At 36.1% G+C, this 25,884-nt stretch overlaps 1 protein-coding gene across 4 annotated transcripts in view; it reads right to left on the reverse strand.

Moving 5' to 3' along the window:
• Positions 1-1,294: 1,294 nt before the first annotated feature.
• Positions 1,295-25,884, reverse strand: part of LOC101845459 (polypyrimidine tract-binding protein 2) — a gene marked incomplete at its 5' end in the record, with an annotated part of 33,468 nt that continues 8,878 nt past the window's right edge. The window contains 13 exon segments of one of the 4 annotated variants that reach the window (XM_013081048.1): positions 1,295-9,815; positions 11,093-11,156; positions 12,149-12,223; positions 12,601-12,719; positions 13,163-13,260; positions 14,241-14,333; positions 16,534-16,567; positions 18,119-18,270; positions 19,174-19,194; positions 20,991-21,089; positions 23,135-23,297; positions 23,808-23,866; positions 25,074-25,125. In XM_013081048.1, coding sequence (XP_012936502.1) covers positions 9,747-9,815; positions 11,093-11,156; positions 12,149-12,223; positions 12,601-12,719; positions 13,163-13,260; positions 14,241-14,333; positions 16,534-16,567; positions 18,119-18,270; positions 19,174-19,194; positions 20,991-21,089; positions 23,135-23,297; positions 23,808-23,866; positions 25,074-25,125 — 1,098 coding nt within the window. 4 annotated transcript variants of the gene reach the window in all.

The following is a 25,884-nucleotide window of genomic DNA, read 5'->3' on the forward strand; positions in this document are numbered from 1 at the left end:
TCCCGACTGTTCGAATTTAATTACAGAAAACCCCCCCCAACTCTTTTACAGAATTTCGAAATGATGTTTTAAAAAAAAAAAGTAAAAAGGGCCAGGTTTGAGAATTATTGTTTTTCAGGAAGTTTGACAAAATGTGAACATTCTTCTACAGTCAGGACAGCTGTGCTAGTAATGCTGGAATACTGGTTATTCATTTTACTTTTAGGTCTGCAATAGGGCTTGCTTTGGTCAGTCTTCAAAATATTTTTAAAATTAAAGTAAAGGGACTAATCAAGATAATTATCATTAAAGTATGAATATTCTTTAAAAAGCTCACACCGATACTCGCACACTGACAGACTGATCCTGGATCTGGATTGTGTCGCTTGCTCGTCGTTGTCAAGGCTACTGCCCCACCAGTTTATGGCTCGGATTTTCATCAAAGCAAACTGAAAGTAGGATACAGCGCAACAGTGGTTCTTTACTTCGGTGCAAATTTCATATGTGCATTCCTGAAACACTTCGAGTGGGGTGAACGGAATGGACACATACAGAGCTTGTGTCTTGACCTCCGCTGAATCCCCGATACTCACACACCAAACCTCTTGAGTTCGATCAAACCCAGGTTAAGAACCACCGCAGTAGAGTGACGGAACAGCAGAAAGGTGGGGCATTAGTGGACATTGACTCCATTGCAGAAATTGATCATATTCACATTGGTTACAGAAAAGTTGCACAACAAAGACAGTGAAATATAAGACGAGTTGTTATGGTAAGTTACAAGTTACACTTGTTATGGGTGGGATCCCTTTGACAAACACTTGATTGTAAAAAAAAATAAGACCAAAGTGGCCAGAATTCTCGACCTTTGGTAGAGAATGGAAAGGCTGAAAATTCCCTGTCTGAAATGTGTGGGTCTGGGTCATTGCACAAAATTTCTGAGATATCTGTCTTATATTTCATTGTCTTTGAGTGTAGAGAGAAGCTACAACACAGGGAAAAGGGGAGGGAGGGGGGGGGGAAAGGAATGGGATTGCCATGCCTTTGGTTCCTGACTTCACAGAAATGGAAAGGCAAAGAATAAAGTCGAAGTGAAGAGGTTTCTGTACCAGGAAGTAAAACCCTCAAACAGATGAAGAGAAAAAAGTGTGCATGAGAGGCAGGAAAAACGCAATAGGAAATAAGAAAGTACCCCAGAAGCACAGAAGCTAGGAAGATGCTACACAATGAAAGGAGAAACATTCCCCCATACACTCTACCATTGTGGCTAGCACAGACGACACAAGACAACATAAAATGCAGGAAGTATTAGACATAATGTTGAAAAGGGGGTTTATTTGTCCCTATCCAGCAATTAATGCTCCAAGCAATGAAAGAGATACAAAGCTGAAATGTGAATAGATAGTTTGAAGAGATTAGTTAATACACATAATCAGAGTATAATAAGGTGAAAGGAAATTGTAAACAAATGATGCAAAAAGATTTTCAAAAGTAGCAGTCGAATCTGCAAAAAGCTTGACTTCCTTGTGGCTTTGGTCAAATTTAACCTGACCACTCTTGGAAACTAGGGATACTCTTTCTGAACAGAATAAGAACTTGACGATCACATTTAAGCACTCTTTGATGTGGAAAAATGATAAAATGTCTGTAAACATTTACATCATAACTCGGCTGAAACCAGTTCTAAAGTTTTAAAATTGATTTGAAATTTAAAATGCTCAAAATGAGCACAGTAAGTTGGGGTAAAATGATAATCAGTTTTTTGCTCTTTGCAAGATTCGAATGCCACATTTTTAACATAAATCAAAGGAATAGAAGAAACTGTGGGTTTTTTTTTAGGATAAAGCTTCAAGCTGTAGAACAAAGAATACATCTGGCAATCAGTTTCAAGACATTATTTCCTACACGTTGTAACTCATCAGTACAAACAAAACTATGTGCTGTGATCTTGACTGAGAGAAATTTTGTCTCCAAATGTATGATGGAGTATGCACATTTGCAGCAGTGCAGAAAAGGGCTCCCTTGAACCAAATAGCCGACCTTAAGCATTGCAAAACTAAAATACAGAAAATACAGCTTGGAGAGAATTGGAAAAACATATGTGCAACATCAGGTCGGTTAATGCATTGCAACAGTAGTGAAGAGGAAAATACATCTACAGTGCAAAAGACACAGAGTTAGTCTGAGAGGAACAGTGGGATGGGCTTTAGGGAGTGCCTACAACTCAGAAAAAGTCAACAGATTCACAAAAAAATTCTCTATGAGTACAATTTATCTGATGCAAAAATATCGCAAACATTTCACTCGTCCAGTACAAAGCAAAAGAAAAGAAAAAAAACCAAAAAACAAAACAAAACAAATATTATGTGTAAAAACCCACTGTCATAGCTTTATGTCAATGAAAACAAATTTTTAATGAACTTAATATTGCAACCGTTGCAAAATAATGAAAAATGCAATTCCTTTTTATTAATGTTTTTACTAGATTTCCTTTTTGTATATTGTTTTAAATCAATTAACATAGCAAACACACTCAAACATGTATATATATATAGATAGGTAGATAGATAGATAGATATTATACATGTAACAATATAAAAATCTGAGATGTTTTTTTTTTAAACATAAAACAATTGTTCAACTTGTTGCCTCTCTGGTACATTTCCACTATCAAACATCCACAGACATTTCACACATATCACTCTGAGCTCGCATATCGGACACAATCAAAATCTGAAGGGTCGTCACTGTTGAGATGAACAAGAACACTTGGTTACATCAGTACCTCACTCACAGGAGTATTAACACCTTCAACAAAAAATGTCTATTCACTTCCTGGTGTGTGAAATACCGTGACAGTGGTTCAAAAGCAAAAATGTATGTGTGGGAATACTAATAAAATTGTAACTTGAAAAAAAAAATGGTAGTAAATATCACGTTCATTCATATGTGTGCATTGATAAAAAGGAATACAGTTATGACATACACTAATTAAAATTTGTGATCAGTCAATTCAGGATATATCTATCCCCTAAATCATTGCAAAACAATATTGTTTCAACAAACACAAATTGTGCTATGGTTTTTCAATCCACTTGGTTCCTATATATGTAATTTAAATAATTGCATATTATTGTTTAGGTACTGTGTATGTAATGGTTATATTTTTCTTTAAAGTTCAAACCATATCAACTATGTGGAGCCCGACCAACGGTATGCAGTCATTCTTTTCAGCTATATTCTATTCCTTTGTATGACATCAAAAGCACAGTAAGTCATGAAGGCGTGTTGATACAATCAGACATGTAAACAGGATAACACACATGTCTTTATTGTGAGTAATTTCTTTTGACTAAATCCACGTTCACTGAAATCTGCCACATATTACAACAAAAGTGAAAAGATTACAAATTACATCACAATACTAACTCAAAAACCACACTTTGACATTAGTACTACAGCTTCTTTAGCTAATATCATGACTGGTTTAGAAATATTTCTCATGTCCGAGAAGGAATTCATTTTTGTTTAAATATTCAGTATTGTCTTTGTGGTGAGGTAAATCATTATCAAGCGTCAAATGACATACAAAAAATGTCCTGTGGTTTTAATTTCCTGTTATGAATGAGATCACTTTATTAAGAACAAACCATCAAGCGCCATTCATAACAATTTTTAAATACCTACACATCACACACAAGTCAAACCCATGTCAAAATATATAAGTTCCTGTCAAAAGCATATACGTCAAATAGAACAAGTGAATGCCTCAAGACTTGCATGATAAGCTGCTTTTGATTTGAAACTGAAAATTTTGCTGCTCATAAAATATCCACGTTAAGTTATAAAGTCACTCAAAACATCTGTGAGTCACACATCAACATGAAATAATCCATCACTCATGCAAATCCAAAAAGCAACATAACATGCATTGCAAACTTGTATTAAGAATTCAAAAGCATATTATATTATGTTTATCCTTACCAACGGGCAATTCAAAACTGCGAAAAACCTCGACTCCACATATTGATTTTGCTATGGAAAGCATTTACCGACTAAAACTGCACTTGATATATGCTCTGATAGACGTACAGGCAATGAAAATGATGAGAAGTTTCTTCTTTGTAATTGTACTCAAGTGTCTTTTTTTACTTCGGAAAGGAAATTGAAAGTTTCCATTGCACATAGTATGTATAAAGGCACCTGATAATAAAAGTTCCTTTTATGTGGGATCAGACGGAGGAAACTGGCACTACAAAATGAAATCTCATATAAATTTGTTTAATATTTATGGCATTTAATGAACCCTGTCTGCCTTCATTATGAATAAATATAGATAGTAATGTGTGTATACACATAGTTTCTATACAGACATATACCTATGTTTATCATGCTTTCCTTTAAGGAGATAGGTTCATATCATTAGCATTAAACATCTTCAGTTGAAGAATATACAGGGGCAGACGGCAGACCACCTTTTCCCTCTCAAAGTAAAAAAAAAAAAGTTCAAATAGCATGAAAAAGTCAGTGCTCTAAGTACACAGACATTTCCTGCACAGCGTAACCAGCCAGGGCATGTCCCATGTCTCTTCCAGTTTGAATGAAATTTCTGCAGTTCCATGAAACTTCCTTCAACAATATTCTCTGATTTGATGAGGTGCCTCTTATGTTTTTTTATGAATCACAAAAAAACATTGCCATCTGCATACTGAATCACTAGCTACAGTTGTGGTTTTATCTTAAATCATTACTGAGGATTGCAATTCCTCCTAATTGACTAATTAGCATGACAATTGAATCGTTAAAATGGTGCGTCTACAGATATAAGAATAATAGTTCTGAAAAAAAGGTACATCTTATACAGAACACAATCTTAACACTAAATCTCTAAACATAGGGCAGAAAAGCCAATGAGAAGAAAGGTAAAAATGTCTATATCCACATTCTTCCTAAAGAAAAGAAATAAAAGAGTTACATGCAATAAAGAATAAATGAACGGTATGTACAAACGGAAAAACAGTCTCTAGGTCCTAAAAATAAAATCTTGAACAGGCGTGCGGTCATTTCTTGTGGCACGAGGAACACTGCAGAGAAACATTATTTCTAAACCAGTACTTTGTAAACACTACATGAATGGTCACTGAATCATAGACTTGAGAGGGCACTTTAGGCAGGTGAAGAAAGATGGGGAAATAGCTTTGCACATCAAAGATTAAGTCTAGATGATACTTGGATTTCATATACAACCAAATTCACGATCTCATATTAACAAACAACATACTTTTCAAAATGAAAGAAAATCTTAGCAACTTAGAATTATGCAGATCATCAACACCTATTTGCTTATATTCTTTTCAACAAAGCTCATGTTTCAAAAATGCATGTATAAACAATGACTTATCACATTATATATTATTATCCCCACTGAATGACATGGAGAACAACATCTGTTCAAATTTTATCCAATAACTAAAAAAAAAGATAAAAAATTATGCATCACAATAAAACATGCCCTGTTCAAGGCATAAACATTGAAATGACAGGCTTACGAGTTCTCAGCGAAATGATCCTACTGTTCTCCACTGAACAACAAATGCAAATATTGGCAACAGTTTATCCTCTGTGCATATCGTCAACAACTCACAAAACCCGTACTAATTTGACAAAAAAAATAAAGTGAAATAAATAAAAATTGTGACACTGACCTCTAGATTTCAGTTTTGACTATCAAGACATACTCAACTCTGATGTATTTGTGGCAATACTTGGTTGTATGTCGACAAAAAACTCATCAAACATTGCAGTGCTCTGACATTGAGGTTTTGCTTCCATAAAAGATTTGCATAATATTCCACATATAACATATATACAAACAATGTCTAACAAAGTTTGCAAAATCTTGAGGTCTTATAAGGACACAAACAATTATTGTTTCAAACAAACAAAAACAACCCAGATATCCCTCACCCCCCCCCTCCCCTTTGGATCAATTGGATCAGGCATTGCCTAAGAATTAATTTAGGACTGAACTCTTATAAAATGTACCTGTCTGAAAAAATTCTTGCTCAAAGATAAAAACAAGGGCTAAAACAGCACTTGTCAAAGTACTGATGCAAAATTCATATAATGTTGTGATAAACATAAATCTGTATTACAGTTTTAAAAACCTCATCAAGACAATCGATCCTCTCTCTGAAATCAGTTTGCAACACATTGTGATTATACGATCTCTTAGAGAAAATAATTTATAGGTAATGTGTTAGTAATCTTAAACATTAAAAACAGTTCAAATAACAACCCTTCAAGATGCAAGGAATAAACTTTTTTTACTTGTCATGTCTCAATGTATGAACAGAACTCTTGTGTCTTAATGATCAAACTAAAAAAGCCATAGGAAAATTACCCAATCCAAAAACTCAGAGTTATTTTGTTGGCTCTCTAACCTAAATACATCTGATGTAACACTTGTCTTTCTCAGTAAAAGTAAAGTTGTCCAAACTCCTACTGTATCTCCTAGTGATTTCCTTCTCAGCAGCTACTTCAGATACATTAAGGCACGCCAATCTGCCACCAGAGAAAATGTCCATTCTGCAACAGACAATTCAGCCTCACATATTCTTCACTGAGAATATTGACACTTTGTGCACTGTCGAACATTTTCTTTTTTTTTTCCAGCCTTTAAAAAAAAATCTATAGAGGGAAACTGAACATGTGAAAATGGAAACCGTTATCTTCCTATGATTTCACTAAGCTATGTATTTTTTTTCTTTTTCATCTTGACTCATGGAACCAAAGGGCAGTATTTAGAAATGATATCTTGGAATTTTGTTGTAACAGTATGGCAGTTTTAAAAATGTTTTGATAAGTTCAAAACTATGGCCAATTCGGAGTCAAGTCATTGGCAATACTTCTGTGGGGACAGGTTCATTCATGAGGCAAGCTCTTTCATCTTTCATCATTGTGATGGGTACACAGAGAAAAAATCTGAAGGCCTTTAATTCTTTTATATTAGAAGATGAGTCAAGCTCATCAAAGACATAGCCTTTTTCATCAGCCCATGTATAATGCAAACAAGAGACACACATTTCAATTCATTTTCACACAATCCTGGTAGCAACTGCTTATGAACTACATAACTAACAGCAATGCATTGTGTGCATGGAATAAGCATTTAATTTACAAAATATTCAAATATCAAAGTCGAGAAATGGCTTCTTTAACATCTCCCTGATGCAAAGCGTATTGTGAACGTTACATTCATGTTTTTATAAGTCTGCCTTTAAAAAAGAAGATCAAAATGAAACGTGGTAAAACCAAACTTATAAGTAAAGGCACTGCCATTGTACTTGTTAAAAAATATCCATTGAGAAAGGCACTTTGGGCAAAGACTTGAACACACACCCTTGATCATTGCTAGCCCATCTATGGTACCCTGTGGGTAGTTCTCTATGGTAGCACTAGTCAGGCATTAAAAGAGTACCTTGGTGTTCTGTAGCTTTCCCCCCTTTACGAATGGATCAGATCAGTTCCAGTACTATGCAATTATTGCAGATGCTGAAAACAATCAGTATTCTAAAAAGATATATTTATATGTATATATACAACATTAATACCATTTGAAATATGCCTTGGCATTTCGGTGAGAAAAAGACAAGACACCTGTGGTGAAACTCATGAGACGGACAATCTCCTAACTGTCTGATTCTATTTGAACAATTTTGCAAGGTCAATTTCTGCACTCTTAACAAATCACATATTTCAAAGAAAAAGCACAATGTGTAGGGCCTACCATGTTTTTCAATCAATCAAAAAACAAACAAAAAATGGGGGGAAAAAAAAGGATTTGGAATAACAAACAAATTAAATGCACTCATGTTCACTGAATTTACTGTTGGCAATATTGTTCTTTAGAAAATGTATTTTACATCCATCCATTGAAAAGTGTCCAAGATAAATTTTAACCCTTGCAGGAATGTTACAGTCTTTCAGACACAGCTGCAATATCTATTTCTTTTGCTATATATGATAAAAACCAGACAAATTCATGAAAAATATGATTTTGTTAAGTACTGCAAACATTAATGTGCCTGTAATCGCCTAATGACCTGCTGCTTATTTCAGAAAGAAACAAATGGTATTCATAACTTGCTGATGCTTCCTCTTCCAGATGAACAGCATTTGGATGCCCCAGCCCTCCTATCCTCTCCTTTTTGGCTTTGTGAAGCTTAATAGGTCTTTGTGATTGTTTGCTAGGGAAACATCACAAACAGCTCTCAATAAATGCATCCACTTCTTTTCGAAAGAAGAAATGAAAGCAATTTATGAAACCAATTTCATAAAACAAAATTTGTGGTCCAAACAAAACTGTTGCACAGCTGTATTGCACATCAGAAGAATGCATTAATCAATTTTTAAATTGAAACATCTGACATGAAGTCGACACAAAATTAGAGAAACAAAGGTTGTTGTTATTTAGACACATTATATAAACAAATTTAGATAAAAAGACACTTATCTCTTTTAAATTAGACTTTCAGTTTTATAAAATTCTATAAACAATAAATTCAACCAAGTAAAGGCTATTTGAAAAGTCAAATTATATGCCAGTTTCAATACTTAATCCAATGTACTCTGTGTCCACATTCACTACCCACAAAATGGAAAGACAATGTTGATCTCTCACAGGAAAACTTGTTCTTGACAAGAACTTCCGTAATCTATATGTGATCTTTGAGATTTACGTTACTATTGACAAGTGATGTCTTCTATCTTGAAACAAAATTTGACTGTCATGAGGTAGATGATAGCCTGTGGCATACTTTCTTCTCATTTTTACTGCAAAAATGTTTCTCCTGCAAGGGCTTTGGAAAATCAAATACAAATAATTCATTAGTAAAAGTAGTTTAGATGATTCCGACCTTTCTCCTCTTAAGTTCACATCTAGTATTTTGTAATTTAAATGTTTTTTTTACTCAGTTTAAAAAAAAAGATATGTTTACAATGATGGATTCTCCAAAATAAACACATCCAAAACAATAAGTATACGAAGACATCAAGTGCACATTAGCAATGACTACCAGTTAGGAAACAAATCTAGAGGGGGAGTTTCCAATACTTACATAGTGTTGCGGGACACAACTCAGAACATTTCACACAATTCATGACTGCGTCAACTGCTGAGAGTTGGACATGGAGAACTTGCCATCAGATCTTTGACAACATGCAATCTTACAACTTCACTACATGGACGCCCTTCTCTTCATCTTGTCTCAAAACCCTTGAAATTTAACTTTATAAAAACATAACATAAACTACTGAGGTATATGCATGTTTGATTAAATGCATTTTACTAAATGTTTGAGATTTCATTCGTATGACAAGTTTTTGGGGTGATTTTTTTGCCGCAGCTCCCAGCAGATGATGTAGTTGAGATCTTCAGAACCAATGACATTTTTTTCCTCGACTTTAAAGGGCTGTTTTTTCCCCTCGATGTCCAAAAAATAAAAGTAGCATATTTGTACATGTAAAATTTCCTTTCCCCTCATGCGGTCTACAAAGGACATAGAATAATAACAAAAAAAATACAGACAGGTGAAAAAGTCGTTTCCAGCATGGCTGTTCAAACCGCTTTTCCACACGCATCACTTTTTGTTTTATACGTAGAAATGAATTATAATGCTGTCTCAGTCTGTATGGATCCTTTTGTTTCAGAGGATTGAACATGTTGTGCATTCTGAGCCAACGGTTTATCTATGTCAAATCATGAACTAGATGGTTGACTTGGAGAAAGACACCCGTAGATGACAGCTTTCTCCCATCTGGTAGTTGTGCATTGCCTGTAAAACAAACAAAAAACAAAAATTGCTTGTCTTGCTTAAGTTTAACATCCTTGTCCAGAAAGAATGAAAAATCTTCAGGCCTTATAATGTAAATCCAACTATACTGCACTAAGTCCTGATCAAGATTAAGAGAGAAGTAGTACATGCTATGGCCATGTTTAGAGTCAGGGTTGACATGAAGAGATATGAAAGGTATCCTACCCGACATGGATTAAAAGCAAAATGAAAAAGGCAGACCTAAGCATTTATAAAACAAAATTCGAGAAATAAAAAAAAGATAGTATACAGAGGAAAGCAATGACTTAGAAAAAACAACAAAGATTATTCTAACAAGAAAAATTCAATTGAGCTTTAAATTTATGAATATCTTTTCTAGAGACATCAGGACTTCAAAAGAAACAAATTATAAAAGATGATTTTAATGTACACTTTTATTTCTAAAGTTTCACAGATTAAAACAATGCGGTGACCAATACAGCTCGTCTGCAGAGACCTTCCAGGTTTATTTTTAAAATCAAAATTTAATCAGAAAATAAACGGCAATTTACTTTAAACCGATGATACAAATTACTTCTAGCTTATGTTTTTTCTTTTAGTAAGAGCAACATGTCCCACATTTCTATGGAGGAACATAATAATAATTTTAATAATAATAATTGCATTTATATAGCGCATATCCACGCTCAAGAGCATGCTCTATGCGTTTTACAACTATTATTACCCCAGTAGACCCTCTGAGAACACTCAGAAATATTCTCGGCTTCCGCGGAAGCATACAGTGCAAGCTGCGGATTTCACGCGCTCAAACACTACCAAACTGACAAGATCGTTCACTGTCTATAGCCGGGTACCCATTTCCACCTGGGTGAAGTGAGGAAAATTTGTGCAAAGTGCCTTTCCCAAGGACACAACGTCGGGCCCCTGACGGGATTCGAACCCACGACTGTCATGATATTCGATACTTATACTCGAATATAGTGAAGATGTTCGATACGAGAATAAACACTTCCCTTCCCTATGAAGTCAATATGGCTGAATGTTTACTATCGTCTTGTGCTCGTCTGACTTTGATCAAATATTAAGAATACATAACATCATAACAACGACCTTACGGTTGCGAGTCTGAGAGCCTAACCACGAGGCCACCGATGACACACACATCAACCTTGGCAATAGTTTGAGAAAAAAACAACGAGTTAATTTCTTTTTTTCTGTGACATTGTCAAAGTATTACACCTTCAATATTTTGGTGACACATTTGTCGACAGACTTACAATAAGTGCATGAATGGCTTCCTCCACTGTGCTCATTTGAAGCAGAGCCATCTTCCGGTCTTTCCTGAAAGAGATAAAAACAAATGGATTGTTCAAGTAGGCCTATGAAGACAACATATAAAGCATTTTCAAATCAGACCATGCTTTTCTTTGAAGTGACAAGTACTTTATGAACATAAAGATACTCATATCCATCAACTCATGGAACACTGCTAAATAAAAGACGTGAAAACTAACCAATAGATAGGAACGTTATTTATTACATTAGCGGACAAACAATGTGTGTCTGTGTGTGTGTCTGAGTGTGTGTGTGTGTGTGTGTGTGTGTGTGTGTGTGTGTGTGTGTGTGTGTGTGTGTGTGTGTGTGTGTGTGTGTGTGTGACAAATAGAAAGAGAGAGGGTGTGTGTGCGTGCATGTGTGTCTGTGCGTGTGTGTGCACGTATGATGTGAGTGCATGTCTTTGTGTGTGGTGGTGCTCGGAGAGTGAGGCAGAAGGAGAGAGAGAGAGAGAGAGAGGGAGAGGGAGAGAGAGAGAGAGAGAGAGAGAGAGAGAGAGAGAGAGAGAGAGAGAGAGACACGGAGGGGGGGGGGCACAATAAGTCGAATAAGAATCCAATACTGTTGAAGATATTTGCCCTCTGTCGAAGTTGCCAACAGCCCCTATCAGTACTGTCACAGGCTATGCCGAAGTTGCCCCATGCAGGGGTCAAATTTGCACCAACCCCTGTCGAAGTTGCCCCACGCGAGGGTGTGCCACAAAATCGTGATTGGTTGAAAATCCGAGATGCAAATAGAGTAAAGAACATAATAATCGAGAAGTAGTATGGCTTCACACATTGAGACCAAGATGGTCTGTGTTGACCAAGATGGTCTGTGTTGACCAAGATGGTCTGTGTTCTTTCATAAAGGCGGGAGCAGTATCGGTTACTTTTGCGGCACTACAGAAACCTCAAACCTGTCGAGGTTGCCCCAACCTGCCCTAGCTTCTCAATAGAAACAACAATATTCAATGGACACCGAAATGTATACAATAATACACAAAAGTAAATACTTACGGGAAAAATTTGAAGGCCTTAACAGCTCCATGGTCACTGAACCAAGTACTCAGGTTTTCTTCCGTGACGTGAGCTCTGCCAGAGAAATATCAGCAAAGGTGTGTTGGTGATGTGCATTATGTGTGCGTTCCATTGAATTTCCACATGTGTGATGTAAAAGCAGAGTTTGATAAATGAAATCATTGTAGATGAAATGAATTATACAATGAAACTGAAGGGGGTGTCAGTTGGCAAGATAAATCAGTTTAGTTGAATCTGCTCTCGCAGCCACTAGTCCAAGACAATCATCTTCATAAATAATCTCTTTCAAATTCTCCTCTTGCATTTATCAAACATTATATTGACACTGTCCAAGATCTTCACTTGTCTATGGCAACCACTGTCTTCCACGACTGAGTGGCTGTCTTGGACAATTTTGAGTATTACTAGATTAAATTTACAAACAGACTTACGGAATGTTGGATAGATGCAAAACTTGTGATGGGGGGAAAATATTCTGACAGTTCTTGGAACCAGGACGCTTGAATCTATGAAGAGGGGAGTTGACGTAGTCTTTGGTCAGGCCAGCATCCTGAAAGAACATTTGTGTTGTTCCAATGTTAGAGTAAATTAAAGATCTCACGTTTTAAGCACAGAGAGTAAATACAACCACCAATGATTATGACAAGGATGGCCATGATGGCAATGGTTTTAGTTTTTAAGTTATAGTTAGCATTTTACAGCACTTGAAACACAATAAGGTCATATAAGTGCTGAAGGTTAAAGATGTTATAAGAGAGTAACAACCACAAAAAAGAAGGAGGGGAGATAAGGATGATAGATGTTTGATAGGAAAGAAGGAGCAAATCACACCGGAGCACCGCCTCTTTGACGTTTATGGAGAAAAAGATAATGACAATACTCTTGACTGAAGCTCCCTAGAAAGATGTTCAACAAACACAGTAGATAGTGTAGAAAGAAGGTGTACTATTGAATTGATAACTCTTTGATAACTCTTATCTCCTCAGAACTCACCGACTGTCCTTCCTTTGGCATCTGCACCACCTGATGCTTGGACTGGGCCACTCTGATTTGCTTTCCCCACACTCTGGCTTTGTCCAAGTAAGTGATGGCTGAAACATTAAGTCCAGAGTACAGGTTATTGAGAATAAATACAGAACTTTATCACTCAGTTTCAACATATCAACCATTCTGTTCACACTAGGTAGTCATCGATTCAATATTTGCTCAGTTAGATTTTGCACTATTGTCAGAAAAAGCGCTGACTAAATATACTTTGAAATGAAGTTCAAAGTAATGATAGTGACTAAAAATAACTCCTTGTGAAATACATTTTCCTACAAAATAACATATGATTTGAATGATTATACAAGCAATTCTAAAAATAATCATGCACACAGAAGAACTGTGATCACAGTGACAAGTAATAGACAGAGCGACAAGAAAATCTGACACAAATATCTTCTTTACTGTATCATCACAGAATGGTTTTCACTACGTCAGAACTTCTGAGAGGGTGTATTAGATTGGTTGTAAAGGGAATTTAAAGTTCTTGCCTCTTCTACCAAAGTACCGGGTTTTGTCCCTTGTTCATACAGGCATGGTATGACATGTTCTGATGATAACTTAGAGTTGTTCTCAGTTATTCTCATTTCCCCGGTTCTAAGGCAAGAGGGGTCTCCTACCTAATCTACTCAGAAAAGAATAAAAAATGCAGATGTCCCATACGCATATGCGCACATGAAAAAACACCAGTGCAATCGAAAGTCATGGAAAAACAGGCTTGTCCAAGAAAATTCTAAATAAACCTTAACCCTATCTGTACGTCGAGTTTTACTATCATATCCATACGACATGAGGAACTCTGGGCCACCACTTTCAAAGAGGAAATTTACTCGTTAATCCGATCCGTATGCTTTGCATAGCAGTCTGTCAAAATGATTTTTTCAGAAATACTGAAAGTTTTCCAAGAGATCTTCGTACTAGAAGTATTCTGAAATGTGAAGAATACAACCCGGGGGTACAAAATGACTCCAGGGCATACGGATAGGGTTAAAATTTAAACACAAACATATTGACATTTATGGCTTACCGAGCTGTGCCTGATGAGGATCTGCCATCTGTATCAGGGCATTGTCCTTCTTGTTGAACAGCACCTTTACTCGGTGAACATCTCCATAGACACCTAATGGAACAAGTGGAGGAAAGAAATGAAAACTTCATGGGGTCACAGTTCTAGTGATGACGAAACAGATAGATGGGGAGAGGAATACACGACAACTTTTTGAAATATAAGAATTTAAAATAGTGGGCATAACTATGGTTACAAAACAAAAAGTTCAAACTTTTTCAAGGGAAGGAGCCATTTACTAAACAGCATTTTGTTTTCAGCGACTTTGTATATTCCTGCCCACTCTCTCCATGCAAGCTACAAAAGCAATGGAATACATTATGTTTCACCAAACACTACTTTTGCAATCAATTTTGCAAACAAGTTTGAGAAAACCTTGTGCAGAACTTACAGTGCTATGAGTCTGACTGTTATGTCAAAGTGCGCTCACCCAAATCTGTAGAATACCCTTATTAAGTTATGTTTCTTTGCTATGACAGCTCATTCATACTAGAGTAGTAGAGCACACACAGTTCAGATTTAATCAACTGACTCTACATTTTTTTTCTGTTTGTCAGCCATTTCTTACTTAAATATTTTGTTTCAGCTAAGACAGTATTGACATGTCTCGTTGAAAGTTTCAACATATTACGCATTCTTCTCAACATTTAACTTTCCACCTAATGTCCAATAATAGTACAATCTATTTTTTTTAAAAACCTCAAGATGCCTAAAACTACACAAGTCTGACATAAAATACTCCATATTACTGTTAGTATTCAAGTAAAATCTGTTGCGCTTCTTGTCTTGACATTGTTTCAGCACACTTGCTTCTTCATGTGATGAAATCCTTCTTCTACAAGACTTATGCCTAAAGAGTTTACTGAAAGCTTGACAGAGGGCAGTGGTGGTTGAGGATTCTATTTTTAAAATACTGAACAATGAATATTCTTATTATATTTAATCCTTCAATTATGTTGTATCTTTTTAATTGTTGCCAAAGCGTGTCCAGTACACATGAAAAGAACTACCTACCAACCAGTGGCAGAGAGTAAATAAAACATATTTATGTGGTGGCACCATCAGCATATTTGACTGATTTCACTATTATCAAGAATAATATAAAACAAGGGGAAAACATTCTAAATACATAAGAAGAATCAAATGAAACACCATTATATTGTATGTGATGAAAACTAAAAGCAAAGTAAAGAATTGACGTGAAGAACAGTGTCTCCCTTCTGGTTGACAAAGTATTCAGTAGTAACGTAAGAACAACATCTAGGAAAGGGGAAAGAGATATGTGTAGGTCTACACAGTGCAGAATTCTAGTTTTCACCAAAGAAGCAAGACGAGAGAAATGAAGTTTTACAAGGACCAAATAAAATATGACATTCAAAAGAAACAGATCATTCCAGCAAAGATGTTAATAATTTGGCATTTATGAAAACATGATAAATTTAAAAAAGAGCTGTGATATCTGGGCAATAACTCATGTTCCGTCATAACATCAACTTGTGTAAGATTTATGAGACAGGTACAGCAAATATGTACAAGATTGTCTCAGCAATGTGGTACTTTAATGTGCTTTATGAGACAGGTACAGCAAATATGTACAAGAGTGTCTCAGCAATGTGGTACTTTAATGTGCTTTATGAGACAGGTACAGCAAATATGTACAAGAGTGTCTCAGCAATGTGGTACTTTAATGTGCTGCCAGGAACTGGGTGTCTTTTGGCCTAGTTTTCTTGAGCAAAAATGCACATTGAATAGTTCATCACCCAAGTATTAACTTTTTACAAAAGAAAGAGCTAGAATTGCTGTTTTGTTACTTGACTATCAAAGGCGTGACCAGTGACCCAACAAGCAGATCTTTCGGAGTACTGCCCATAAAATTTATCAATGTTAATGCAAGGCTGAGTGACAAGAAAACAAAAGTAACTTAACTCAGATGCAGAGCATCGTAAAGTGCTCGGTTCTCAAATATACTAGCCACTTCCACTTTGTATTCCAATGTACGAGGGCAAAGCCAGGAATTCCTTGTACTTTGACAGGAGTTTACAGCAACTATAACCTACACCTATTTTTTCATTAGGCTTTTCAAATGCCCAAGTTTTGGATATGAAGAAAAAAGAGACTGAGAGAAAACAAAAAAAAAAATCCAAAAAAAATCTCACAAACAGGAAGAACCAAAGTAAACAACAATGAATGGGTAATGAGCAATACATGAGAAATAAACTATAACAATTTTTATAGAAAGTTGTGTTGAACATACCAAAAAGAGTAAAGAGAGCATCTGGCGTGACCATCTGGTTTAGCAGGAGTAGCGAACACAGGTATTATTGGGACAGGTGGAATGTTGGGCAGATGTAGGAGGGTGGTGGTTCATGGTCGCGCATTCAAGTAGTCGAACACACAACCATTTGAGAAACAACAGGAGTCCCAGCAAGTGATTTATCCCCAGCCGCAGCAGCCACAACGATACAGCAAACAGGGAGTGGAGTTGAGCAGAGCGTAGCGTGGAGCGGTGTGGTGGAATGTGGGGAGGGGGTTGGAGCAGTCAGAAAGATGGGGAAAGAAAGAGAAAAAAGAATGAAATATGTTAGACTTCTAGAAATATTTCCTCATTAATATTTCAAAGGGGAAAAATATTAAACAACGTCGAGCAATTCTGGACAGGAATGGTAACATATGTAAAGCTTTCATGTTCAAAATCATGGTATAAAATTAGTCTTGAAAGGATCTTCATAACTAAAGAAGAAACAAGATTTTATAAACCAACCACCCCAAAAAATAATTTCAGTCCAACCACCGAAACAGAACTCCTTATGCCTTAAATTATTTTGCTCTGGCGTCAAGGCTTCGTCAAAATAATAAATGTTACAACAGCTGAGAACATTATCTCTACTTTATTTCATGCAGAATAAACAACAATACTAGGCATGCGAATTGACTGTAGGAGAAGTCATGGGGGAAGAGTGAGAGTGCAAGTTTTGCTCTGACAAGCTGAGATAGCAAACACCAAAGATGAGGTATGTTTCAGAAATTGAAATTTTTGGGAGGTTGAACTGGTATTTTCTTCAAGAAAATCTTTAAGAATGTCATTACAAAAGCTTGTTGTACTTAGATTTGCATTAATATGCTAATGCTCACAAATATCTATTGTTTTTAAAGAAAAGGGCTATGATCTGTATATTCTTTCTTGCTTCATTCTATCACAGATTCAAATTATTCATCTTTTAGCACTCCAATGTGGAAGAGCAGAGCAAGCTGTTTTTCTATACTCGTATTGACTTGCTATGCTCAAAGGCTTAGGAGCTTTTGTATCATTACTTTTAGTAACCACAGTTCAGTATTTAAGTGTACTCATTAAAAAAAATAATTTTGAATCAACTTTCCATAACTGAAGAAGAATGAAGTCACTCTGAAAATCTTATGAGGTCTAAGAAATGCAAAAAGCTTTTTCATGGTCTTCAAAAAGTTAAAACTTAACATACTTAAATTGTGTTCCTTTTATTATAACCCCCTCTCTCAAACACAACTAAGGCACATTTCTCTGCCAGAATCCTCAGAAAGAAACACCAAATATATGACAGGAAGAACAAGCTCTTTTCTTAAAGTATTTAACCAAAAGAAAGTTGTACAGTTGAGCTTCACACATTTATTCTAAAGCAGATGATTGGAAACAGTTCTGATATAAATCTAAAAGATTAGGATCAGGTTGGATAAATATTCTTTCCCAGACAAGACAAAGTATATCTTTCCCAGACAAGACAAAGTATATCTGTCCCAAACAAGACAAAGTCTGTTCAACAGTAGTTAACACATTTGATAAGACCACCCTACACAGAACCTCTTACCTCCTCATCAAGGTTTGATACCAGGATCACGGAGCTTCCCATGGCTGCTGTGAGGGGCAGACCAATTCGTGCTGCACCCAGAGCTCCTGGAGGTAGGCCGAACCCACCTAGAGCACTCATTGCACCCATAGGGACGCCTGAATGTGACATAACTGTGAGGACACAAATAGCGAAGTGCATCAGAGATGTCAAAGTTTGAACTAAGAATTACACATAATTTATATCTTGAAAGTGACACAATAGATTATGTGTGTGTATGAGTGGGGACAAAAATAACAGCATTATAAGATAGGAAGAATTGCTGTTGTAGTAAATAGTTTAAAAAACATTAGAAACATTTCTCATAAAACTATCATCAGTCATGTGCATGATTATAATCTAGGCTCATGAGATGAATTTGTTGACTTTTACAGCAAGATTACAACAAAGTAGATTTTTTTTTTTTCAGCATAATATTTCCTTAAGACTGAGGAGAACTAAAGTAGTTGGCATGGAAAGGGTTTACATCACATAGCCACGCCCATCACAGTTTGACCTTTCACACTTGAGCATGATGAACTGCCTTTTTCCTGTAAACAACTGAGAAATGTATACACAAAATCGCAACCCGAGAAATACAAAGTTCTATCTGCTCACTACCTAGTTGTGAGAAATTGGACATAAAAATGTCAAGCTTTTTCGAATGAAATTCTTTGAATATCTCTGTAACGACCTCTGCAGCAGCAGTAGTAGTAGTATAGGGTTTTACGGCGCTCGCAACTGCGTAAGAATATCTCTCTAACGACTCCTAACAATCTGATGATTCTGACAGAGCAGAAAGAACAAGTGGTCTCTGACCTCATTGTCTCGGTAACTCAAGACAGCCAAAAATGTCCGATGGAATTTTGAAATTGTGAGGTAGCAAAATGCCAAAGTTTGTCAGAAAGTGACTTTCTCTGTACACATAATATACAATGTTCAATATTTTAAATACTTTTCAGTGCCCTAACAATAATATACTGAAAATACTATCTTCATTTACGAAAAAAAAGAAGAGTATTTCAAAACTGGTTTACCTGGAATGCCATAGCCCGGTGCTGGTTGGTAGTGGGAATGGGCAGGAAGAAAAGAGGAGACTACTTTACATAATATTGTCATATAATTTTCTTGTCAGACAAATCATAAGTCTTTGTTTTCTGACCAGATGTTTTTCATGGAACTGAGACAGAAAATAGAAAATTCTGAGATAATTAGGCTATGACGCAAGTCACGAAGGAAATCATTTTTCAGAACTCTACCAATGGGGCTATCGTCTCATCTGGCTTTACTTTTACTTGCGGAGGACTCTACAAAAGGTAACATTGATTTTGAAATATCGCTTCGTTCTTCAGAAATTCATCTGGTCATCTTCAGTTGAAAATAAAATGTTATCATGATTTGGAATCATATTGTAGTCATAAAAAGAAATGGATGAGTAAATTTCCCAGTTGGAAGTGTGAGATTTTGCATGAAGCTCCCCACAATGAAACATAAGAAATTAATAATAATAAAAATAGAAGATTAAAAATTCTGAGGCTGAGGATCCGGTATTTCAAAACAAAATCTTCAAACAGATTGCTATACTAACAAGAAAAACCTGATTGATAAAATGCATTATCAGGTCAGGCTGTGTACGAGATCAAAACATTCAGTCAACAAACCGTTCAAGCGCTTGCAGAATGTTAAAATGTTAGTAATTGAAAATGTGTGTTGTCGCAGTTGTTTTGTGAAAAGCAGCAATCTCTCACATTCGCCTTGTAAAAAACACGAGGACTGAAAGTAAGACATCCGTACAACCTACAGGAACAACATTTTTCTGACAGCAAACTTTTCCTGCCTCGTTGTATCACTTGTTCACAATGAGTTTTGCACACAGCAAAATGTTGTTAGTCTCGTCAGCCCTATACAGCTGCTGTTGTAAAATGGTCCAAAACAATAATCTTAGCGCCATGTTTAAAAGATGGTTTTGAGAGGCATCAAATACCATGTTTAAAAGATGGTTTTGAGAGGCATCAAAAACCATGTTTAAAAGATGGTTTTGAGAGGCATCAAATACCAAAGTCTCAGTTTTACGTCTGCCCAAAGGCTTAGTGATGAATGAAGTGCTGTGTAACATTAAAAGACGCCGCCAGTATTTTTGACAGATCAAGGAACAGTGTTATGTTTGTGATTGACTGAAAATCTCAGGTACATCTCAGGTACATATTGTGACTTCTCTAAATTTTTATGTACATTCCAACATAGTAAATCCACTCGTTGTTAGTTGTTGCAGAATCAGAAAACGGGACAAGACGATGGGGAAGAAATATATAGAAGCAAATCCCACGAGAGGAGAGTAAACATGTTATCATTGGTGCGAGTCATCGTAAATTGTAAAATATCATAGCCGCTTGCAGGAGTATGGAAAATGGCTAGACCACCACCGACAAACAGCAAATGTGGAAATTAGTCATAAAGCAATATCAGGGCACTGATTTCTAACATCAGTTTCTATACTTGTGCATTCTGAAGCATTCTAGTAACAGCCAAACACTAAAACAAAAAGGGTAAATGGGAAACAGGAAAAAAGATGAACCAAAATGAAATGAAACCAAAACAAATGTAACCGCTAATGCAAATAGATGCATATCAGCACAGGATGGGTAGTGATGAGGTATCTGTCGTCCTTGAGTTAGTTGACACAACCATCCGGATAGCTTCACACTTTTACCACCCCCCCTGGTCACTCTTGGTTCACCACAAAAAGGATGCCTTCAAAAAGCGTTACAATCACTCAGAGTGGAAGATTCTCAAGGACATTGAGTTCGGAAGAACGCACTTTACAAATGAAACAACGATAAAGGGGAGTAATTACCTGCCGTCTGTTGAGCGGGCACTGTTCCCACGGCAGTGAGCTGTGCTGGGGCAAGTCCTTGGTATGTAGGCACAGGGGACACCAGAACCCCAGAAGAACCTTGCCAAGGACAGTAGGAGGGTTATAAATGGCATCACCTTTCCTTCCTCTACACCAACAAAATGCCTGGCACTCGCAGCTAGAGACAACCCATTGTCTGTTGTTCCTCACAGATTTCTTTTGATTGGTTCAGGATAGAGAGTTGTCTTTCAATCCCTTTAACCCGTTGCTTCATTTGCCTGACATTCAGTAATGATTTCTTTGAGGTGAGTTTGATCTGAAAGCTGTTTCTCGTCTCCCTAGCCACCTCCCTCTCCTTAGGTTTTCCTTACTGAAAGGCTCACATCCATCCAGACCCAACAGAAATGAATATCTGCATGCGAGACATATATTCCCTTCACATTTACACAGAAAGAAAAAGAAGATAATGGGTGAATTGTGAAGTTAGGAAAGAAGTGTTGGACCAGATGCACTTCATGGCAAGGGTCTGAGTTATGGTTGTACAGAGCCTAAAAATGCCATTTTGCTCAAGAATGCTTTACAATTAATACTGACAGAATCATGCTGTCTTAAAGGGCCATCTATGGTTATTGTGCTTTTTACCATAATGTTGTGCATATGTTTTTTGTTCTCTTCTTGTTCTTCACAATGAGCAAAGTCATGTGACGTGATAAAATAGTAAATTCCTTTGCTAAGGCAGGCCTAATGAAAAACGTATATGCCAGCTTATTTAACTGATTTAATAAAACTAACTGTGTATGCACACACTCATTCAATCTACTGAATAGGTGACTATCTTCACATTTTTTTTTCAATAGAACCCACACATTTGCAGGATTTACCTTTCAGTCTATACCTAAGAAATTACAGTTTTTGATCATGCCAAAGAAAAAGCTGTTCATTGAAGCTAAATCAGAAATACCAACATTTCTCTACGACTTGAAAGACTTTTCTCTTTGCCCACAGCTAACAAATTACAGTCATCCCACAACTGCAAGTGTGTCAGGACATATATATATATATACCACATCCAAAAGTCTCAAATGAACTTCAAGATTCAAGGGAAATATTTATGGGAAAAGAGATTAACAAGTGTGAGTGACAGGATTTTTTCCCTGAAGGACAGATGACCACTGCAACAAAAACGGTTGGCTGTTTTGCTGCTGTATAACACAGAAAGAACATTTATTGTGAAGCTGCATGTCGTTATAGAGTAACCTCTACGTAGCTGCGAGAAAACAGGCCAAGGAGTATAGAAGAAGAGTCTATAATATGCAGGGGTATACAAAACATGCACAACGGACCAGAAATAAATAATGACTACATTGAAAACTGCTGCAAAGTGCAAAAATGTTAGAGAATTAGCAGTTAAAGCAAAGGTATCGAGATATGTGCATTGCTCTTTTTAAATGCTAAAAAAAACATGTCAATAAATCATTTCCATTTTTAAGCGGGATGAATTTGTGAGCGTATTGGGATGCTAAAAATACCAGCCAAGGTAAAACCTCTTCTCAGAGAAGAGTTCCAAGATATCTTTTGCTTATCTACGGTACACTTGTAGATTCCCCAGGAGAAGCCAGTTTTGACAAACTATATTTCTTCACAAAAATATGCACCAGTAAAAGGAAAGCCCATTGAAACCAGTTGTCTACAAAACTCATACAAACAGAATGAAAGAATAATGAAAGAAGTTTCCACCTATAGCATCTTACCCGCTCCATTCTATCCCTCCTTCAAAGTCAGAATTTCTATTGAAATTCCAAATCATTGCGTCTTTGATTTTAATGACACAAGAAGGAGGGTACCGGTAAAATACTTTTTACTTTGATTCTTTTGCCAAAAAGTGAACACCCTGAACAACATAGATTCCAAGTGTACCTTTATGACAAATTGCATTGCCGGACTGCTTCTACCCCTGTTTGCACTGTCGTTCTATTTGCAGTGTCCTAAAAAGCATTTGAAGTATTAAAGCATTGTCGTGCACCAAACCATAGTCTCAGCAGTAAAAAAGCTTATACAAGTTCAATTGCATTAATTACCAAAAGTCCTAAAAAGCTCAAGTTTATGTCTACAAGTGTAATATGTGTGTTCAGGCGAGGCATTACCTCCCAAGCTCATTGCGTCAAGGTTTAGGTCACCAGTTGGCAGGTCAGGACGCGTGAAGTCCCTGCTTTTGTCATTGTTGTATTTGACGTTAAGATTGCTGAGTTTTGAGTAGTCAATCTTCAGAGTGTTGCAGCCATTGTAAATATTCTGACCATCCAAAGACTGTAGAAAATGTAAAATAAAGTTAATTATGCTTATACTGAACAATCATCATGCCATACATTACATACAACGTCATATCAACACGCAGACATGGCTAATCAAGGCACATATCATAAAACATTTACCAAACTTCAGAAGTTCTTTGTAAATTATGCCTGCACTAATACTCTTACTCACTGAGACTGTTCTTTCTCTCTGTCAACTTTTCAAAATTCTTCTAATCTCATTAACAGACTCTCAGCAGCCAGTATTTTCAAGGTAAATGCTTCAGGTATGAAAAAGAAATTCTTCTAATCTCATTAACAGACTCTCAGCAGCCAGTATTTTCAAGGTAAATGCTTCAGGTATGAAAAAGAAATAATAGAAACGTGTCTGACAATACATCACCATTGTGAAAATAGATACAAGATTGATTACCTCGGTAATGGGAAAAGTTATTTGTCATTCTTTAAAAAAGTGAAACATGTTTTCAAATTAAACTTTTCTGCCCAAAGACTAAATAGTTCCTACCGTCTTGGCTGCAGCTGCAGAAATGGCATCTGACATTTGAATTAAAGCTTGGAATGTGTCTGGAAAAAAAAACAAATACACAAACAAAACAATTAAATTTTATAAATTGTTCATGATGTCAAAGAAGAATTTGGTACTTATCTCAAATCACAAATTCTCGCAAGTGAGATAGTTCTTTTTTTTAAAAGTACAAAATTGTCTTTAAGCAGGGAACCAAACGTGAAAATAAATGATGCATGAACAAATCTTTGGACCAACACAAGTCAAAGGTAGACTCTTAAAAGATAATTTATTAATGGTTCTTTTTTTTCTTCAGAAAATTACCATATTTATCTTTCACTTTAAATAAAAATGACTCAATAAATTCAAAATAAAAAAAGTATCAACATAGAGCTCAAAATGGTACTTTGTTCATCACAGCATTTTTCTACAAAATAAAATAGAGCATATGCTGGATAAACGAAGACAAGACAAGAGGGTTTCTAAATACAGGGTGATAAAAAAACAACAACCAACTGTAAAATTTGTTTTGTGAATATCTTCCTCCATACTCAAGTTTTGCTTTTCAGATTTGAACGTAATATCTGGAAGCCAAAAAGAATTTGTCTGATATTCATTTTAGATAAGTCCATTGAATGGTTTTGCTCTATATGGCACATTAAAGAAACAACCCGTTTCCAACCTTGTCCCCATTTTCGTAGCATGATGCACCAGTTCGCATAAGGCCTACCCTAAAAGTTGCAACAATCGCGCCATATTGCAAGCTACAGCAGTCTTACAAGTCAACTGTAGTCTGCAGATATTATTTTTCCCATTTTAGGTGCCATTGAACATTTCGAACAACGTATGAAAAATGGGTCGAGTGCAAAGAAGGGCATGTACAGCCCTGCTTCTGGGAATTCCAGAATGAAATCAGTAGTTTTTAAACTTTGTCAAAGAAATGAAATATTGTTGAAATGTTAAAGGGATGGAAAATTAAATGTCAAAAGAGAAAATTAAAAAAAAATGAACCAATCTCTTCACGACTTCCTTTACAAGATTTTTTAAAAACTGTGAACTTTCCGTTTTTGGGTGCTTTTTTCTTTAAGCCATTTCCATTTTCAAAATAAGTTTCTCCTTCATGAATTTTATGTAAAACAAATGCCTTTTGAACGAATGATGTCTGTTCCAAATTATAATATTCTAGAATAATTTTTGTGTGAGACATTCAGAAAAAAAGTTGTACAGTTTTTTTTTGATCACCCTGTAGATAGAGAAGTTACTCACTATTCTTTGTAAAAGTGATGATCTTCAACACCTTTCCAAATTTATTAAATAACTGTGAAGAGAAAAGAGAAACAAGCATGTTATAATCACAAAAAGAACAAAACAAGTCTTCATTTTCCATATTTACAAAAAAAAAGCAACTTGTCTTACATTCGTGTACCTTATACAATCCAGTAGAAAATACAGAAGATAATGGGGAAAAAGTTTCAAAGCTCAAGCTTTGAGTTGATTATTTTCTCAACAATTAAGGTGTTAATATTTCAAAATATCATGTGGAGCAAAAATCGAAGTCAGATATCTGTGACAAGGCTATAAACAGGAAAAGTGAACTGTATGTTACCCCAGAAGTAATATAACACCAATCACAATGCCACCCACACATACAGCTTCTCTTTCTTATCCGAGAATTGATATTCCTTCCCTAGCACAGGCTAAAACGTTCAGAGAACTGAAATATGATGCAAAAGAAAACCAACCAAAGATGCTTACTATCAAGCTATAGTTTACTTTACAACAAGATGGATATTGAATTAATATGCCAGGACTTTGTTGTCTCTCATAAGCACAATAAGCAGGTTGATAACATTATCAGAACTGGAATAACTGGCATACTACCCTGGACTTTGCTGTCTCTCAAAAACACATGTAGCAGGTTGATAACATTATCAGAACTGGAATAACTGGCATAGAAATAAGAGAACTTGAACTGGTGGGAGATGAGAAAATAACAGGATAATATGAGGAGGTGAAAGAGGAAGCGGGAGAGGGGTTGGAAGAGGAGATGGAGGAGAAAGAAGAAGATGAGGAGGAG

The sequence above is a fragment of the Aplysia californica genome, unplaced genomic scaffold (genome assembly GCF_000002075.1).
Source record: "Aplysia californica isolate F4 #8 unplaced genomic scaffold, AplCal3.0 scaffold00112, whole genome shotgun sequence".
NCBI classification, from domain to species: domain Eukaryota; kingdom Metazoa; phylum Mollusca; class Gastropoda; order Aplysiida; family Aplysiidae; genus Aplysia; species Aplysia californica.